The sequence below is a fragment of the Tauraco erythrolophus genome, chromosome 18 (genome assembly GCF_009769465.1).
Source record: "Tauraco erythrolophus isolate bTauEry1 chromosome 18, bTauEry1.pri, whole genome shotgun sequence".
In the NCBI taxonomy this organism is placed as follows: Eukaryota; Metazoa; Chordata; class Aves; order Musophagiformes; family Musophagidae; genus Tauraco; species Tauraco erythrolophus.
Window position 1 is genome coordinate 13,816,569 of NC_141482.1, and position 14,485 is coordinate 13,831,053.

The 14,485-nt window shown below is 42.7% G+C and overlaps 1 protein-coding gene across 2 annotated transcripts in view; it reads left to right on the plus strand.

Annotated features, from left to right (window-relative positions):
• CDH4 (cadherin 4) overlaps nucleotides 1-14,485 on the plus strand; it is a 459,932-nt gene that overhangs the window by 414,595 nt on the left and 30,852 nt on the right. For both annotated transcript variants that reach the window (XM_086622684.1, XM_086622683.1), the window contains one exon: nucleotides 1,074-1,211. In XM_086622684.1, the coding sequence (XP_086478810.1) occupies nucleotides 1,074-1,211 (138 nt within the window). The remainder of the gene's footprint in view (nucleotides 1-1,073; nucleotides 1,212-14,485) is intronic.

Sequence of the window (14,485 nt, forward strand, 5' to 3'; positions counted from 1 at the left end):
GGCTCTCTGATCTGCCATCGGAGCTGCTTGGCCCTGTGTCCCCGCTCGTGCCTGTAATTACACCTTAAACCTGACGGAGTAGGGAGCGATGGTTAGCTTGGCCCTGAGTCACACCGAGTTGGGCCGAATCCCTCCCTGGTTCTGGGTGCGTCACCGTGCCCGTATCTCAGGAGAGGAGCTTTGCTTTTATATCTGCCTATAAAGTGCTGTGGGTGCCCCGTGCACGAGGTGTGTAGACATCAATAGTAAATTCTGCAGATGCAAATGAAAATTTATTGTCGAGGTCAGTTTTAAGATGAGGGCGCTTTCCTCAGTGTGGGCCTGTATTCATAAGTAAAGAGATATCCCAGGGAGATGTTCACACATGCAGGATCAGATGCCCTCTCCTATTTTATTCAGGTTTATTTTCCAATTGCATTGACATACAGCATCTTCTAAAAGAACTTCAATGTGTAATTTTTTATGTCTGGCTCTGTCAGTCTTTTTCTTTGAAAGCTGTGTTGTTTGGGGTGCTCAGGAGTTTAAATCAGTTGCACCGAAATTTTGTTTATTGCAGCGAGTATTTTTTTTTTATACTGGACTTAAATTCTCCTTATTTAGCAAGGTTGTGTTAAGGATTGAAACGTGGAGGGTATTTTAAGTATCAAAATGCTTTGTGGGCATCAAACTGTGTGAGCAGAACAAGCTGGAGGGCTGCCAGGCAGCGTTTCTGGCAGTTCTGGGGGTATAATGTTCTTGGTGATGTTTTCAATGAAAACACATTAGCAAAATTTTTACTAGTTTTCAGAAGACAGAAATTAAAGTTTCTGAAAATGCTTAAAAGTTAGCAAAAATGTCAGTTTCAACCAAGGATTTTTTCTGTACGATTTTCATTTTCACGTGAAACAGGTGATATCCACCAATCTGTACAAAAAATCCCTTTAAAAAAATTTTATCTGTCGTTTTTACTAAGGTTTTGAATCCAGTTAAGTTCTTAGTCTGCCTTAAGATTGCACTTGTATACGGATAATAAACTAAGGCATTTTAGAGGATGCATTTTTGTTTCTCATCTTTTCTTTTTTTTTTTTTTCCAGAAAGTTCAGCAGTACATAGTCATTGTTCAAGCCACAGATATGGAAGGAAATCTTAACTATGGTCTCTCGAACACGGCAACAGCGATCATTACGGTGACAGATGTGAATGACAACCCCCCTGAATTCACTACCAGCACTGTAAGTATCAATACATCAGCACAGTGATGCATGGACACACAACGTGTTTGTAATTCATGGCTGTTTATATCCGTTGTCTCTCTTAGCTGCTTTGGCAGATAGAAGGAACTTGATAGATAACTGTGAAACAAAGACTTTCGGGGGGAAGAAAGGAGGAAAAAAGGAAAAAGGAAGAGAAGAATGATTCATGAGCCAGCAAAACTATTTGGTGACCGATTTTGCTGAGGTGCTAAAGGAGCTGAAATAATGTGGCAAACAGACTATGTCTGATTGCACCAAAGAGGATAAAGTTGTTTCACAGCAATTGGCTGTAGACGTATCAGAGTTGTTATTGCTTATGAGTGAAATCCTGAGCAGTAAGAGATATTTCGGGTTTAGCAGCTCGGATATGATTTCAAGGAAGCAGTAAATACTCTAAATGGTAACAGGTATCCCGTAAAATTTGTGTTTCACTGATAGCTCTAACAGATGTATTTGTGTGTGCCAGCAGTAAATGTGTAGACATTCTTCAGTACATCTGGTTTTAATCAGTTAAAGATCTTACTTTTATTAGTACAGTATTTCTCTCTTCTGTTCTCATGTGCTTCAAGTTGCTATTACTGGGGGACAAGGGGGAAAAAAATAAGGAAATTGCAAATGACAAATTTTTAGAGCTGGTTAAGATGAAAATGGAGAGTTGGAAGGTGAAATGATGTGGTCTAGTTCCTTCCAGCCTTCATAATCCGTAGACTTAGAGCATCCAAAATACACGTGATAATTTTAGAAACCACAGAGCAGTACTGAGATCTGCATGCTAATAAATGAGAAATCGTTGTGTATCCACTGCCTATATTTATATGAGGGTCAACAAAGAGCAGTAAACGATGTATCTTAAACTGATATCAAATCTTTAAAAATACAGAAAGTCAAACTGTGTTTTGCTCAAGACACTGAACATCCTTTGAGGAATGTTTTTATTATTTGTACTATTCTAAATTTTCATTCCTTTTTAAAAGAGATACAAATATTTAGTCAGGTAGTACCAAAGTTTCCCCTTACTTACACCCTTACAAACTAAAAATCTGTAGCAGGACTCAGGAAGTCATGCAGAGCCCAATTCATGCCACCATGGGCTCCATGCCAGATGTGGGGTCTGGGTCCTTCCCTCCCATCGCCATCGGGACCGGGGCTTGTGGATGTGATGTGCTCAGCTCTTGAGCAGCGGCAGCGTTTTCTGATGAAGTGAAATCAGAGAAAAACGAGCACCCAATATATTTCCAGATCTGGGTGTCAGCCTGCAGCCTGCGTCGCTGCTCCAGCGAGTATGGGGTGGGTTTAACAGCAGCCCATGCGCTTTGTTTCTGCTGTAGTGAATACACTGAGCTTTGTGTTGTAAAGTTGTCATTAAATAGAGCCAGAAGTGTGATACATACAGTTGTGAAGAGCCATGAAAATCTGATACAAGTCTTGGGCCGTGTGGTCCTTTGTCTTGCCATCATGGGTCTCGTGAAAATTTTATAGCGGCTGATCTTACGGAGTTTTGTGTCTCTCAGGCTATGAGACTTTTCACCACGGCAGTATGTGTGCCCTAGTGTTTGTGGTGGGGAAGGGACACCTTATTCTGCCGGGTAAATACTTCTTTAACCCACATTTGAGTGAAAAAGGAATGACATCTAGTGGCCACGTCATTTAAGCACAGGTTGTTCCAGATGACCCACGTTGCCTGATCCTTGTCTCCAAATGCAAGTTAGGAGGGGAGGTTTCAGGTGGTGGGATGAGGTTAGTCACACACCCATCGAAGTCTTCTGGAGGGCAGCGTCCCTCCACACGTGGTATATTTTAATGTCTTTCCAAAATGCTTCCCAAAGCTGAATCTGATGGAAGGTGAGATAATGGAAACTTACTTTCAGGTGAATTCTGAGTATTTAATGTCTCGAGATGTGTTAGACCTAGAAGGAATAAAAGCCATCAAGAGAGTTACCCATAGGATTGTATTAAATGGATTAGAAAATGCTACTCTTCCTCTAAGCAGGGTTGATGTGTACCATTATTTCTCTGATTTCAATCACTGAAGAAAGAGTTTTGCAAGGGCCAAAGGTCTTTACACAGTAGCAGGTATGACTTTATAAAGATTTGAAAGCCAAGGATGTTTTACAATAATATTTTCTGATTCTTTGGAAACAAATCTCTTTGATATACTCCTGGGTATAGCCAGGATGAATTTCACGTGAGTATGGAAGTATAATGTGGTTTTTCCCTGACTGACAGGGAGAACAGCATCAGGCTGATCAGTCTCTTTAAACCTGAGCTGAATCTCCTTACTGTCCTCAAATAGTCTGATCTGCATTTTAACACCTCTAAAAAATAGCAAAAATCTCTTTCCAGGAAATCTACAGCTCCTCAGAGGGTAAGAAAGCCCATGGTCTCTCTTAAATCCGGGGACTGTTTGGAGAAATACAGTATATTTTTATTTTAAATACTTCTGTGTTGAGATGCTGTTGTAAAAACAAAATAGGCTGAATAACTGAAATTGTGGTTTGCTCTCGGAAAGCTGCCAGACGGAAGGAACTCAAGCAACTGTATTCAGCCTAGGCACATACAAAGGCTCACCCTTTAGAGCTCCTAAATTACCTATCATTCAGCCAGGGTGGTTTTAGACTTAATCATTTCTGGGTAAGAATGTAGCTCAGGAGGGCGCTGCACCATGCTGGTGTCACAGCTCATGTGTTCAGCAGCAGGAATTAGGGTTACTGTGTAAAACTTAACAACGGGACGGGAGAGAAGAAAACAACCACTGCGATGGTCAAGAAAGTCAGATCACGTCCATAATCGGGCACGTCGTGCAGGGAGGTGAAGGGGCTGCATGCACGGACCATTTGAAAGTTCAGACACAGGCAGACAAGAGCCAAAATCTCACGTCCACAGGAGGGGATGGCCTGCAGAGGTACGGTGGTTCACGGACATCCAAAATACCAAGTGGGCTGTGATCAAAATGTAGTACTAGATGAGAAGTGGAAAAAGAGCAATAAAAATCACATTTAAGGAAGATCCTTAAATGTACAAATTGAAGGTACTCTCATAAAACTCCAGAATGATTGCTTGCTTACATGGAAGTGGATCGATGTGGTTTTCATACCCTTTAGTACATCACCTGAAAGGCTGGGGGAAGATCCTGCACGACAGCAGGGGAGAAGTAGCCTCACCTTCTCATACAAAGGATTCTGAAATTATATAGAGGGGAAAAATCCCCGTCTCTAGACGAAACAATTTTAAACTACAGTCTGCTAGTAGCTCTAAGTCCAGTCTCCATCAGCAAGAGTCATGACTAGTCCTCATAGTCACAACCAGGACTACCTGCATCAAACGGCGAGGTGCTGGGGCAAAGCGAGGGCGAGGTGACCTCCTTTAGTCCTTTCCAGCTCTGTTTTTTCTGATGGTGAATATTTTCTTGATCTGCGATGCTATCTGGCCGTGCTGAGAAGCATCAGAGAGCAGCTAACAGTGAGGAAATGTCTCAGGAGACACTGCCCCGGAGTGGGAAGCAATCCGATCTGCGCCAGAAGAGCGGAGCATCCTGTGAAACGCCATAAACATCATAGGCAGCTATTTTGGGCAATTTTAATGATTTAGTGCAGGACCGTGACCCAGGGAAAGCTCTTCTGGCTAGCTGAGGGACTTCAGCCCGCTCTTTGTGTTGTGTTCTTCATGTGACATTGTTGCTTGCAACAATAAATGGAGAGAGGCAGTTCTTGCCTCTGCCACAGAGCAGTGGTACAAGTTCTGGGTGAGCAGAGGTGACAGTCTCCACGACGTGCCCGACCAGCCCGTGCCCGCAGGCTCCAGGTCAGATGCCTTAAGAAAAAGCTGGTTTAATCCTCCATGTGCAAGTTTTCTGCGGTCCTTAGGGAGTGATTAGCTGTGCTAGTTCATTTTCGTGGCATTTTTGGTGGGTTTTGCATCTGCCAAGTCATCAGCTGGTGTAAAATAGTGCAATTTTAACTGGACTGTGTTACAAAGGCTTTGTAGTAAGTTTAACTGAGAAACTGGCTCCATAACTATTACAAGATAAAGGTACTGGCATAGTGTACCCTCCCTTATCCAGAGTCCTTGTTACTCATAACAGGGTCATGTCCTCTGACGTGTCTTAATTATGTGGAAATTCCTCTGCCTCATTTCAAATATTTATCTCTTGTTTGCAGGCAAGTTGTGTTTTTTATGTGTTAATATAGATCCGTAGCTGAGCCTCTGTCTGGATGCTCACCTCTGATACAGGGGGGGTGCAATGAAATTAATGTTGGTATTTCAGAGATTAAAAGTCAGCTGAGACAGAACAATGCTGGATAGTCTCAGGTGAGATTCTATGTAAAGTGGAAGCATCTTTTTAGCTCACGGAAGGAATGCCTTTAATTCCAGTGAAATCTTCAACTCCTATCAGGCAGGATGCCCTTTCCAGTCTGACCCATGATACTGTTAATAGCCATCCAAGGGTTTCCACTTCATCTAAAGAAATGCATAATCAGAGGGGAGGAGAAGTAAAAGAAATCCATGCCTACACTTGACTCATACAAAGTCTATTTTTATCGTATTCAATCAGGAACAATCAGGCACAGAGAGGAGACGCAGACGAATTTGCATGATCAGACTTCTGTGTCTTAAATGTTAATTAAAAGTTATTTTAAATTTGCCTACTGTGCAGAACTTGTTTTTATAGTAGCCCGTGTAAGGGAAATATTATTTCACAGGGCTGAAGTGCTTATGATTAGTTGAGCTTGTGGATTCTTGGGAAAACCTGCCTGGCAATCAACTTCTCCTTTAAAAAAAAAAAAAAAAATTAAAGAAAGGGAAAAAAGAAACTGAGCTATTCGAGTTCTTTAAGCTCCTGAGCCTTAGGAGGTCTTATTTAAAGCTACTTTAAAATTTGCCCTTTGGCACTGCTTTGAGAATCTCCTCTTCCGAGGCTGAATCCAGCGGAGCATGTTTTAAAGAGGCAGCTCTAGGACCACATCCCCTTCCCTGCCGCGCTGCCTCGCTGGCTAATCCCGGCGCTGACTCTCATTAGGAACAGCTCTTGTGGTTTAGGACCGGACTATCGGGCACGGATGAGCGCTTCCCGGCTCACAGCACCAGGGCAGTGGTGACTCTTGCTGGCCAAGGGCTGGCTGTGAACTGAAAGCAGAATAGCTGGTGCAGAATAACACTGTGCATAGAGAGATGCTCGTACTCTAGCAGAAGGGGTTGTGTTGCTGGGTGAGGTTAATCTAGGTGTTAAGTGGCTTTGGCTAATCAGTGGAGGGGCAAGTACTTGTTGCAAGTGCATTGCAAAAAGCGGTTCTTGCCAGTTTTTAACTGGACTATTTAATTAATAGTGGCAGATCAGACTCGTCTCTGGCTGCTACAATAATGCTGAGTTAGGAACCTGGCTCGTGCTGGACTGAATCAGTCAGCAAAGAGATCTGCGGAGAGAAGAGCTCAGTGCTTCATGAGCAGAATGACATGGAGAAAGACCCAAATTAGATGAGCTTTTTGGTTTTGGCACTGTGCTGCCAAAAGTGTCTGACCTTTGTCTGTGCAGGTATCCTGGCTCCTCTGAGAACTTTGGGAAATGCTAATGAGCCTGCTCAGAAAAGTGCGTGGAAATTGGAAAGTGAAGCAGGCTCTCGGTACATCCCTGCCATACTGGCATTGTCCTTTACCATAAGTAGTTCTTCCCTCTCCTGTTTTGATGTTTCCTTCCCACTTTCTCTCCCATCTCCACCCTGGTATACTCGTGCACACCATTGTGTGAAGCTACACAAGCTGGGCTCCTTTGACCCCTTTTTACGTTACAGCTTTCCATTCCCCTGGTTATTTTGTTAACCCTGGTGTGCTCCAGGCTCTGCTCAGGTTTCTTTCTTCGGACACAATTTGTATATAGTAATCCAGACGGATTTTTCAGTGTCTTGTTCAAGAGCACTAATACTTCCTAGGATCACATTTGCCTTTTTCACAGCCGTGGCATAGCGCTCGCTTAGTCCTCCTGCTCTGTGAGCTTGCCAAAATTCTGGGAAAGCAAACAAGCATAAGCCAAAACTTTATTCCTTGTTCTGTGTGTGTTTATTCTCATGTTAATGCTGTTTGAGGACAAAATATAGCTGTGCATCAACCAATGCAAGAGCAACACTGTGCAGAGCTGCAGAAATAGCTGATGTAAGCTGTAAAAATGTGACGTTTTTGCAAGTGGCAAAGCTTGGGGTGAGCGCTTCACCTGGTCTCCAGCCTCCCGAGCTGAGTCTTGCTGAGCTCTGTTTTTAACAGCCAGTTTAAAAATAGCAAAGTAGCAGAGAAAACTCTCAGCTTTTCTTTCGGGCTGAAAGATACTGACTTCCAAATGACTGTGAGGCAAAGATGTAAATAGGTCTGGTTTGGAGAAATGACGTTTAATGGTGGTAGGAAAGCAAAATGGGAAACCAAGTCAGCCTGCCAGCGATTTGGGGTTTCCTAAGCACATTTATAGCCAGATGTATCCGGAAGCATTCAGTACATGTGAGCGTTGCGAGAAATCCCCTTTACATGCATGCTCATGTATTGCAAATTAATCTTACGCTGTGAAGGGAGAACCCAGCAGGAACGGGATTTCAGTGGGATTTCCTGCAGACAGAAAAATGGACCAGGACGCCTACCAAGGGCTGTCCTAAAAAGAGGTTTTACCACAGCTCATCCAAGGAAAACCAGTGGAAGTGGGTAGCTAACCCAGGACCTGGGCATGAGCCCAGATCTGGAAAAGATCAAGGGCTTAAATCCTGAGCACCGTGTACCTCATTTCCCAGCGTCTAGACCAAAGCTGTGTGTGTAGTCGCCCGTTCAGATCTCGCCATCCCCATCGTTATACCTGTGCCATTCAGAAAATCTACAATGACATTTGAATATCTATTAACCTAGATGCTACAGTATTTTAAAATCATCAAAATTATTCCCGTGGCATAATTTAGAGCCGGTTGTCACAGGATGCAGAAATTGAGGTGGACAGCGCAGGTCAGAGCCAGCAAGGAGAAAGACCTAATACCATGGTGAGAAAATTTACAAGACCGCGTTGTTTTAGAGCTGAAAACAAACCCAGGAGTTCTGCACAGTCCTGCAGACAGGATTTGTCGTTAAAAATCAATTGTGCTTTCATGGAAAATCGCAGGTGACTGTGTTCGCTTGCAATTTTCCAATCAAAACGAAGCTCAGCTGAACTACGCAGTGAAACTCGGGCTGTTACAGACCTGTCATCTCTAACTGAAATAAATTACTGTGTTCAAGTGAATCGAATATGCCCGGTAGCGTTTGAGCATCTACCTAATTCTGTGCGTGTTTCAATTAAATATATAGTTGGCGAAGTCTAAAAACTACAAATCAGTTTAGTTTTCCTAAATAAGAATTCAGTGTTTATCCATTGATGTGGGCTTTCTGCCTCTCATTACATTGCACGTCCTGATGAAAACCTTTGTCATGAGCAATGAATTAGACCGAGGCTGCTAGTTTAAGGGGTGGCAGTAACAAATGGAGAGGGAACAGGCAGAAACCATATTCTTCCTTCCCATCCTGTCTCAGCCTTGCCAGGGCTCACCACACTAATGCCAGGGGCTTTGCGGCTGCAGACGTGCAGGTTCACCGTGGGGAGGAAAATATTTATGTCCTCACAGAAGTTATTTACATCTCGACCTGCCTTTTGAATCAAACTCACCTTTAGATAAGGATCCCGACCTCAATGCAAAGCCCATCCAACAGAGCTTAGGAGATGCGATGCCTACGCAGATTTGATTCTGATAAGGAATGTGTGAAATGCCCAACTCGGGGTGCAGATTTTTTGTGAGCGGTACAGCTCTTCCCAGGCACAGCATCTGTAAGCGCCCAGAAACCCTTTCAATGCAGTGCTGTGGGAAACAGGACACGCTTCGTACTCTCTTGTGGATACTCAACTTTCGCTCTTTGTTTTGTCACCCCTTTCATCTAAAATGAAAGGTATTTCTCTGTTTTTGAGAAAACAATAATTCCCCGTGTCTTAATTAAAAGAGAATCAGTCCCTTCTGTGATTTCTGTTCAGTCTTTACACCAGTGTAGCACATGACAGAAAGGATGAAATACCTTCTGGACCACTTAGGGTCGTCTGCAAGATGGATAGATAGATACAAAGATGTATAAGTACAACTACACAAATATAGATACGTGTATAGCTAGATTCAAAGCATAGATAAATACTGATATAAGGCAAACAGTCATCAATAATCTCCAAGCTTCTACTCCCAAATAAATTGTAGTGTTTGTGAATTATTCCATTACATTGTGTGGGTATATACACAGATATAAAAAAAATGTGGTCTGCTTGATAGAAGCCTCTTACTAATAGACTCCATTAATCAAAACCTAAATTTACAGTGGCTTTTGTTTTGTTTATTTCCTTTCAGTACATTCATTTTCAAATTATCACCAAATTAATCATGTACAGTGCTTTAAACCAGCTGCTGTTTGGTGAAACAGTTCTGGTTCCTCTCCATTACACTGAGCATTAGTTAGTAAGGCACAGTTCAAGGCTCTGTTTAGCCTGATTCTGTCCTGAACCTAATTGGAATCAGCTAGATTCTTCCTTGTAAATGGGTCAGTCACACAGAAAAAAACATCAAATGGAATATTGAGATTGAAAAAAAAAAAAAAAAAAAAGAGAGAAAAAGAAAAAAAAAGATAATTTTATTTCTCTTCATTGATACCTGCCTGGTGGTTAAAAGAAGGATTAAAATGAGGTCATTAAACTTTCCTTGGAGACAAAACCCAGACCTCAGTGGTAATATGATTAATCAAATATAAAAGTGAAGCTACCCTGAATGAATAACTCATTTTTATAAAATATCTAATTACTGAAATGTCGTCTGCTGCAGAAAAAGAAGGGGGGAAATTAATTGCAATAACAATTCAAGAAGATAAAGTTTTTCTGAATTAGGTCTACACAAGAAGCTAAATTGAGTTGATTAAGTAATTTTGGTTTCAGGAACACCCTTGATAGAAGTTAGTAGTAATGAATTTTTCAGTCCTCGGAGTTTAAAATTGCCGAAGACCGGTGATTTAGAAAACGGGAACGATGGTTTCATTACAGATTTCAATTTTCTGTCACCAAAAAAAAAAAAAAAAAAAAAGGAAGAATATAAAAAAAATCCTCTATTGGCCTCTCTCAAATTGGACACATGTAGTGCTTGGTGTAAAATCAAGAGTAATACAACCTCCTCTGTCGATGCTGGAGCGCCCTGTCTCAGCTGATGAGAGCTACAGCCCCGCGCGGGAGGTCGAGCCCGCGGTGCTGCTCGTGCCCTGCTTCTCAGCACGGAAGCGGCTGAAATCCAGGAGTTACAGCCCAGCCTCTGTGCCTGTGCACCTCAGACATCTATGCCCACCCGTGGCGTCCAGCGCGATGCTCTCCTTTCTTTACAGAGCTTTTCGGTCGCTGTCGTTAATGGGGTCCGGCGGCACGTGCGTATCCATCTTCAGCATCGTAGTGATACGTAATCGTTTGTTTTGACATTTAATTTTCTAGCCAGCTGTTTTCTGCAGTGGGGTTAATATTATCAAAACACAGACAGTAACTGCCCACTGGCAAGACCACCCCCGGCCCCTGCGGTATGACAGCACCTACCAGCTATCGCTTGCCGTCACCCGTTTGTCACGAGCCATTCCGTTGGCAATACCTGGCACTGCTGTATCTCCTGGTGCAATGTCTCATTTAGCAGGGACTTCTCTCCTCCTTCTCCTTCCCTGTTTAATGTGTGTGGGATCTGGAGGGAGAAGCTGTAGCCCACATCCCCACACCATGCCTTCCATAGTGGCATGGAGGAATTGTCCAGGGAGAAGGAGGTGCTAGAACACGTGTGCACTACCCATGTGCAACAAGGTGTGACGCAGCCCACTGTTGCTCTCCATAGTCAAAGGAAACGTCTACAGAGAAATAACCTTCCTGTTCTGTGATGGAAGTCACTGTGGTCTCTGCCACCTGATACGTGTGTGGGTGGATTTGACATTGTTCCCATAATCTCTGGTGTGTCGGTCAAACTAAAATTTCAAGAACTCAGACACTGATGCTCCCATATCTCACGTATCTACCCACACCAGCATTTCTTTTCTAGAATTCATCTGTCTGTAGTGTTTCTCTCAAATTTGAATTATTTTTTCTTTATTATGTGCCTCTTTCTGCTTTTGGATACATATTAAATATCCTAATTCTCTTCCTGAGCCCAGACCTGGCCTTGGAGGACACAACTCAGTTGCCTGAATGTAGACACCCAGCACCATCCAGAGGGTCCCTGGTTTGGCAGGATGTCCACACAGCCCTGGCACGTACATCTCTACGTCTGCCAGATGTCCCAGGCAAATACTCATTTGTAGTGGATTATTTCATTATCTTAAAAGTACACAACATCTCAGGCACTGATGCAAGGCTGAGAAATTTAAATGTATTTTGTAACTCCATTATTGCAAGGCACTGAAATAAATCCCCTTCTGAAGTTGGCTAACTTCCTTGGGTCGGCAGGTTTTTAATTCTTCAGTATTCTGTTGCCTTAAAAACAGTTGCTTCCAAGGGATGTCATTTTAAGAGGATATATATCTGGAATTTCATTAAGCACATTTCACTTACGAAATCTTTAGTGACATACTGGGGGAAAAAAAAAGAAAAAAAGGAGATTTAGCAAAGGATTTGGTAATGCTTTGAGTTTTCTCTTATCAAACATTTCTAACTGTCCAGGATGTCTTCGCATTTCCCAGTTGTAGAAGAAAGGGTCAGAACACAGGGAACAGCCAGAGTTAAAATCAGAGAGGGCCGGTAAAAGGTTTCACATAGGTTTTTTGAGCATGGTAGAATTTTTTAAACTGTTGAGCTTAGTGCAATAATGTGTTTTAACTGCCAGAAAATAACAGAAGCTAAATAAAAGCATTTTCCTTCCTAAATTTACCAGTATATAGTGACTCCCTCTTTTCTTTGACCGAATATCCTCCCATTTCTCACTGCATTTCTCTTGTCTGCTACACACGCTTTGACTTTCCTGTTGTAAATGAAATTTTAGCGAGAAGCCTCTTGCTTTTGGCAAGTCTGATGAATTACAGAGCATTTAATTTAGTCTTCATTCTGTGCTCTGAATTAACTGTAAGCAGGCGAGCATCCATTTTTCTGTAACACCAGATTTTAGGGACTCGATCCAAAGGGGAGCTCGGAAGGACAGGTTTCTTGTGCCTGCTTTGGGGCAGTGCTGCAGCTGAACCTTCTGGGTTTGTCTGCAGATTGGAGGGGGTCTTCAGCAACCTCTGCAACACAGAGACGTGTCATCTGGTCCTGATTCCCTTCCCATAGAAACCACAGCACAGGGGAGTAGATGGGGAGGCACACATATTTCCCTGGGCTTGGAAGATCTCACCCACTGACAGGCATTGCCAGTAGATTTTATGCAGCAGTAAGGTCATAAAAGATTGACCATCGTGGCACTAGCTCAGAAAATCACATCTTTAAACATGAAGACTTCACTAAGGAAGAAATTTTTCACTCTGAGGGTGGTGAGGCACTGGAATATGTTGCCCAGAAAAGTGGATGCCCCATCCCTGGAATTGTTCAATGCAAGGCTGGGTGAAGCTGCGAGCAACCTGATCTAGTGGAAGGTGTCCGTGGAACTAGATGATCTTTAAGGTCTCTTCCAACCCAAACCATGCTATGATTCTGTGATAATTCTAAACCGCAGTAGCAGCACTTTTACCATAGAACACATGCTTCAGTGCCCTTCTCCTGCAAAGATGCTCTGTCCAGTCAGAAACCCTATTTATGACCAGACCTTCTGGGTTTTCCAGTGCCTGATGGTGATGTTCAAATCTAGTCATTAAAGAAAAAAAAAAAAAAAAAAAATCCCCCTGTGCGCTAATTCTGAGACTAATCTGGAAACAACAGAGATTTCGATTGCAATGCAGAGGAGGTCTGAGCTGGAGTCAGCATGCAGACTGGCTGAGCTGTGCTACACAGGAAACTTGTTAAAAATCTCAGTACCAGGATTATAGCGTACATAAAAAATTCAGTTTCAGTACTCTTGAAATTCTCTCTTTCCCAAATATCTATCTTCAGATCCCAAAGGCACATGAGCAGCTTTTATATGCCTTAAAATCTGAAAAAATTAAATTAAAAACTCATTATGAGAAGTGAGCAGTTAATAAGAAATTCCTAAACCAGACTTACCAGCTTAAGGCTGTTCTTTATGAAACTTTATTACAGGTGCCGGAATTGAAACATCCTTTTCTACACACATTTCACCAAGAAATACAGAGTCAGACCTGTGGAGTATGTTTTGCTTGCTTAGGAGCTGAACTCTGTCACACAATTTTTGTCAGTCTGCTTTACGTGGAAATCAGGCAAAATATGTTTTCGCAGTTTTGTTCAAAACAACACGGTTATTTACTACTTTGTGGTTTGAAGAAAGAGAAAGGAATTTGAGGCTCAACATTCCAATAAATGAATGAATTTCACCCTCTTTTAAGGAAGGTGGGTTTTTTCAAGAGTAAGGGCAAGTGATACAGTCTGCATGTTGGAAAGCTCTCCTCCTGACATGCTGGAGGAGGCATGGGACACCAGCACTGCTTCGGCGATTCAGGAAGGTCCACGTATTGAACCACTGTTAGCCTTCAAGACAGTGAACCATCAAAACTGATGTGTCCTTTTGGCCTGGTTTTCCCCAGCTGTACAAACCCATTCAGGTTCCTCAGTTGAAGCCAATGCGGTGCAGAGCCTGGGGAAGAGCCACGCTGATGATCCAGCTCATCCCCAGCACACAGTTCTCTGCCAGCCTTCCCATCCGGGAGCTTTTCCATCTTGGTAGCTCAGTGGGGATCACAGGGCTATGTGGCGATGCACGGGGGAGATCAATAGACTAATCCAGGCTGAACTAATGGATTTATCAAGAAGCACGTGAATTAATGATGTTCTCAGGATCCTACCCCAACCCAGGTGACAGAGGGCAGGACACAGCTCCAGTGCCAGTTCTACAACACCTCGTGAGACATTGGCAAGTCACTTAGCCTTTAGTTCTGTGGCTGAAGGGAAGCATAGGGCTGCCAACCATTGTAAAGCAATGATGTATCTGTGCAAAAATGTTTTATTATATAAATGTATGTATATAAATTATTATTTTTTTAAAATGAGGCTTTGTAGGCAATTCCAGCTGTTTTAAAATCTATACCTGTATTTAAAAGATAGCATTACTAATTACACCTGACAATCAAATAGTCTGGAGAAAGGTATCAGCTACCTTTTCCTGCTG